This window comes from Anthonomus grandis, chromosome 9, assembly GCF_022605725.1.
Source record: "Anthonomus grandis grandis chromosome 9, icAntGran1.3, whole genome shotgun sequence".
NCBI classification, from domain to species: domain Eukaryota; kingdom Metazoa; phylum Arthropoda; class Insecta; order Coleoptera; family Curculionidae; genus Anthonomus; species Anthonomus grandis.
In genome coordinates this window covers 29,862,445-29,868,444 of record NC_065554.1, presented here as the reverse complement: position 1 = coordinate 29,868,444, position 6,000 = coordinate 29,862,445, and the positions used below count along the sequence as shown (strand labels likewise).

Genomic DNA, 6,000 nt, shown 5'->3' with positions numbered 1-6,000 from the left:
TTAAAAATCGAGTCACTCGTTCAAGAAATATGGGCCCTTAAAAGTTAAACAATAATCTGTGACGAAAAATACTAAAAGAGATTTAATGCTTACCATGTTAATCAAGTAAATGCTCGAAGTGCTATCCGCCAACGTTCATACAATGATTCAAATTATCTTCAAACCGTTGCCGAACGTTTAGAAGCATTTGCGGTGTCACTTCGCGACATACGTTAATAATTTTCCTTCGCAACTCTTCTAATGTAGCAGGTGAAGTTTTGTAAACTACGGATTTTATGTGTCCCCACAAGAAAAAATCTAAGGGATTTAAGTCGGGTGACAAGGTCAATTGTACCCCTTCGTCCTATCCAGCGTCCTGGAAATCTGTCATTTAAATAATTGCGTACATTTAGTGAGAAATGTGACGGAGCTCCGTCTTGTTGGAAAATCAATTCCTGATTATTGTATACGCGGTCCTCTTCTATGATCTTTGTTAGAGCTGGGTCGATGGCATTTTGTAACAAATCTAAGTACATCTCGCCTGTTAAAGTTCCAAGAAGGAAAAAAGGGGCCGCAATGGAATTTCCAAAAATATTAGCGCATACATTTAATTTCTGGGGGTGTTGTGTGTGTTTCGTGGAAAATCCTTGGATTGCTGTCAGCCCAATAACGGCAATTGTGGCGATTCACTAACTCGTCCGAAAAACACAAAACTGCAAGCGACGATCAAAATCGTCTTCATTCAATTCTTGCACTAAGCGAATTTTATGGGGAAGGAACTTGTATTTCTTCAATACCCTTTGACACCGATTGCAATGGCCAATTGTCTTGTACTTAGCGTACTATCCATTGCAACTTCCCCCAATACTACAACCCTGCATTTTCAATATTCCTATTTTTGTTATGAACTGAACCTGTTTCGCGAAACTTTGCAACCAATTCCTGAACAGTTTTCCTAGAGAAATGTTTCTCAGGATGCCGTCGATTAAATAAATCCGCGAACTCAATATTCTCCACTCTTTCTGCAATTGAGTACACCATAATTAATAATAAATTTAAAGGTTTAAATATTTTTAAACACTTTAACCACAAATCAGGTATCTAGCAAAACTACTTGATCTAATTTAAACGTAAAGAAAGAAACCGGATATTTTTATTCACTAAATGTGTTCTCGCATTTTTATAATTTGTTTACTTGAAATGATTAAATTAGTGTTTCGACTTAAAGATGTGTTCTATGTTCACTATGGGTTCAGCCTCACTTTCTCAATATCATCACACAATATTGTTCCATTTTCAAGGGCCCACATTTCTTGAACGAGTGACTCGATTTTTAAAAACTAAGCAGCGTTGTATAGGGAATGACAAGGCCCTTTTAAAGAGGTACCACTTGACCCCCCGTTCTATTTGCCACCCCAGCTTAGGGGGTTGAGTTATTTTGAATGGTTTTTATGTCAAAAGTTGTCCCCCTGACAAACATACTTGACGTATTTTTGGATTTTGCCGAAAAGTGTTTTCCCACCCTGTAATGCCTTGCGGTACGTTTTCGATAAGCCACCCTGTATAACGAATAATAATAAGCAAGATGGAGTCATCAACTAGAATAAAAAATGCATTTCTTTCAGGCAATTAACATTATTTGTCATTTGAACAGGAAAGTTGATGTCAGGAGTAAAAAGCTCGTCCTGGCAGTTGAACTTATTTTCCATTTGAATCGGAAATAAAGAAATAAAATTCGTCCAGACAGTTAAAGTTATTTTTTATTTAAATAGAAGAATGACATCTATGGACTACCTGGAATAAAAAAAAAACAAAGACATTTTCTTAAATATAGTCCGTTTCACACATAAACCAATATACTTTTGCTGCAATTCAGTGACATTGTACTCGTTTAATTAACTCGAAGGAAACGAAATTGAACGTGGATTCTTCACTGAAATCCACATGGTTCCACAGTGTAATTCCAGTCCAAAAAATCTTCTGACTAAACCTGTTCAGAAACCTTAGCGAGTACCTTGTTCACCTCCCCCAAATCGTTCATGGTGAATATGTGCGCCCCCGCCAACAACCCCGGATGCGCCCAACTTTTCGCCACCAATTGGGCGGCCAATTCGAGCCCGTAATTCTCCACCACCTCTGGTTTTTCCCTGTTTTCTTTAACAAATGCGAACACGTGCTCGGCCACTTTAAACTCGCAACATCGCGCGATCGTCAGTAAAGTTTTATAAGATTTTATTACCAACACGCCCGGTAATATCGGCACTTTTATGTCGTTTTCTAAGCACCTCGCCGCGAATTGTTCGAGGGTGTCGTAGCAGAAGGTCGCTTGGGTCACGATGAAATCCGCACCACTGTCTACCTGAAAATTGAAGTGTAGAAATCCATACGTAGCAAAAAAAGGGGATTTAATATTTATAAAGGTTGTCGTTCTTCTCACAATCAAATGCAAAACATCTGTAAGCCTCTATATTGTAATAACCATCATCACATACAGAACTATACAGTAGTAACTATTGCAGTAGAATATCTAAACTAGAAGAACTGAACTACTCAGTAGAAGAATTATTGCACTTGCTGGTTCCTTATTGCACTGAGGAGGTGACACGTGAGTTATTTGAGAAATTCGATGGCGTTTGAGACCATGGAATTGGCCTGGGAGATCACCTGATCTTACACCGCTTGATTTTTACTTTTGGGGTAATTTGAAGCAGATGGTGTGCAAGACACAGATGGTAAACAGTAAACTGGAATTACTTCAACGACTTATCAATTGTATTGGTAGGTATTGATAGCTTCAGTTTATATAAAATCAATTTATTTGGAATTATCCTATTGATATATCTTTCTCTCCTGCACTTATGGAGTTCTTATGGGAAGTACTAGAAGGAGTAATCGGACATGCAAGTGCGATACCTCATTTTAAAGGCAATTAAAAATACTTTTTAAAAATGAGAAAATCCAATATGGCGCCCATAAGAAAAAATAAAGTTGATGATGATCGAAAAAAGACAAAACGTCGGATTATTTTTTTTTTGTGTCATGTTCTAGAGCATAAAAAGTGGCAATGAAAAACTGTTATTAGTTTTTCGATATCTCTTTAAATGAAGTCGGTAGAAGGTAAAAATGATTTTGACAATTTTCGATTTTTTTCGGATATCTCCGGAATTTTATAATTTTTAAACCTTGGAATTTTACATTTTCCAAGTTCTGAAGTAACTTCTTATATTTAATGAAAATTTCATAACTGATATAAAATAATATTACGTTAAAGGCTTGAAAATTGAATTCAATGCTTGGAAGCTTTAATAAATGACCCTAAATGTCTGGAATATATTAGAAATTAACCTCAAATGCCTGGAATGTACATGGAAAATAATTAACAATATCAGGAAGAGCAAAAAAATTATCTAAAATGTCTGGAAAATACAGAAACTGGAAACATGGAAGATTTCATATTCCCGGACGTAAAATAATTTTAATTTTTCTTTTATTTAAAATTCGTTAAATTTTCCAGAGATTTCAAATACCTATTCACATTTTCCAATAATTTCGGGTATATTTTGGAGTTAATTTTATCGGTTTTTTAGGCATTTAAAATCGTTCCAAAGTCCAAACATTTGTTGGTTTTCAATGAAAAATGCATGTTGCAATTTTCCAGGCATTTGGGTGTAATTTTTTCAATTATTTACGTATTGCTCTCCAAGTTCAAGAGCGTATAAATCGCTCTCCAAGTTCTATTCAAGCCTTTTAAGTTATTTGTTCATTTTATTCTAGAGTTTTGCAGTCACTACAGTGCCCGGACGTAATTTTTTTTCAACAAATAAAGGATTTCAAATAATTATTCATATTTCAAAGCTTCAGCAGGAAATTCTATTTAATTATAAATTAATTGTAATTTCCCAGCGGAAGAAAATTGTAAATTCCATGTTTTTCCTTCGAATTCTCATTTTTCAGGTTGGAATTGGAGAAAAATTGGCGCCCAACATGTGGGTTTTTTTCACTGTTTTTAAGTTTTAGTTAGTAAGTTATTGGTGTGTTATCTGCAAACAAGTTATTTTTGCCCCTTTTTATGGAAAACATAGGTCCTACATAAAGGCGTAATACATTTTGAATACTGATTTTTAATCCCTGTTAAAATAAAAACTTTAAATATACGGTATTAGTTAATCCATTAATGCATCATGTTATACTGTAAAGTTTTTAGGATGATTTGAACATTATTTCTGAGGTCATTTCATTAAGCTCCAAATTGCGCAACTTTGCCTCCATTTAACCGACCCCGTAACTCTTACGGTTTCCTAGATCCCAATGGTCACCCTCGAATTTGGGACACCCTGTACAACGCAGGATTTTGAAGTGCTTAGAAGTCAATGGGAATTATTTTGAAAATTTATTGTAAATTACTTATAAAGACTTGTTTGGACTAATCCACTGGTTTAAAGATGTTTTGCATTTTATTCTGAGGAGAACTACGTTTGAAAAGCATTTGTACAACTTGGTACCTTTTTCTTTAGATGTTCCATATCCTCTTCTAAAGTTTTACAATGGGGGTGTCCGTTGGGGTAGCCAGCGATGCCCACCGAAAAATCATCTTGGAAATTCGCTTTGATGAAGGATACTAGGTCGGAGGCATAAGGAAAATCGCATTTTGTGTCGTCGTGTTCCAGAATGTGAGGCCAGTCTAGGGATGTAAAGGAAAATAATAAAAAGTCCCCTTATACATGGTTATACCGGGTGTTTTATTATAAGATTAAATCAGTCTTTAAGGGTTGGCAATTTGTCATTATTTGACAGGGCACGACCCTATTTTTTTATTACACCATTGTAATATATTGGGTATACAGTGCATTTTTTTAATATTGCGACAAAATTCAGGGGCGTTCCAGGCAGCACAAGTACTTTGCTTGCATATGCCCAGGATATCTAATTGTCAAATTTATATCTGCCAAGAATATCTTGGCATATGCTAAGCATATTTAATAGATATCCAAGGTCACCATAAAACATGCCAGGAATATCTTTTTATCTTCTATAACATATTCTATGCATATCTCTTGATATGAATAATAACTATTGGAAAAATGATGTATAGAATAACAGTCATAGAGTTTGAAAGAAACTATCATATTTTTGTCCAGGGGTGAGTCCATTCGTAACAATATTTTTAAATGGTATATTAAGTGCAACCATGAAATATATAATCGATTAAATGGTGACACTACTTTCCAACAACGAAATTTTGAAAATGCAATGCAGCTGGAATATTTCATAGATATGGAAATTAAATACTCTGTATATCTGTTAAATATACGCCAGGAATATTGCTTCTGCATGTTCGACATTTAGTATATTTTAGACATATTGCAATATATTTTTCCAAATAAGATATGGATATTATATGGCATATTCCTCGGCTATTGGGTGCTGCCTGGGAAATTCCTGAAAGATACAAAAAAGTACATTAAATAAATAAGAAAAATATTACAATAAAACTTCTAAAATTTTATTTGGATAAAAATTAATTTTCTACTTGCTTAGGTTTCCAAATATTTAAACATTTTTGCTGAGAATTGAAATAATTTTCATTTTATTCCAGGCGTTTGTCGTATCTTTTGCATCTTGTCTCCAAGAAATTTAAAACGATCTTTCACGTTTTCCACACGGTTGGTATAATTTTTTCCAGGATTTAAAATATATTGTTTCTTAAAACTCTGGAAGAAACACAAAACTACATGAAGTACCTTAAAAGAATAACGGATTAACGTCAAATTTCTGGAAGGTTAAAATGATTTTGTACTTTCTCAAGTTTCCAAAAATCCAAAATTACCAACAACAAATATTAAATAAATTAAGTAGACTAAAATAAATAAAATAAATCTATGTTTCCCGTGGATTTATTTTATAGGAATATCTCAACACTGGCCTATGCCATCACTTGGCATATGCCACTCTTATTCTTAAGGATATTTAATTCCTGTGCTTGCAATTTTTTTTTCCTTTTAAAATACATATTGGCATTTC

The 6,000-nt window shown here is 34.2% G+C and overlaps 1 protein-coding gene across 1 annotated transcript in view; it reads right to left on the bottom strand.

Annotated features, from left to right (window-relative positions):
- Positions 1-1,721: 1,721 nt before the first annotated feature.
- Positions 1,722-6,000, bottom strand: part of LOC126740345 (histone H4 transcription factor-like) — a 33,480-nt gene continuing 29,201 nt past the window's right edge. Inside the window, exons 9-10 of the mRNA XM_050446320.1 lie at positions 4,482-4,660; positions 1,722-2,338 (exon numbers count right to left, since the gene is read on the bottom strand). Of these exons, the coding sequence (XP_050302277.1) occupies positions 1,964-2,338; positions 4,482-4,660 (554 nt within the window). The 3' untranslated portion in view covers positions 1,722-1,963. The remainder of the gene's footprint in view (positions 2,339-4,481; positions 4,661-6,000) is intronic.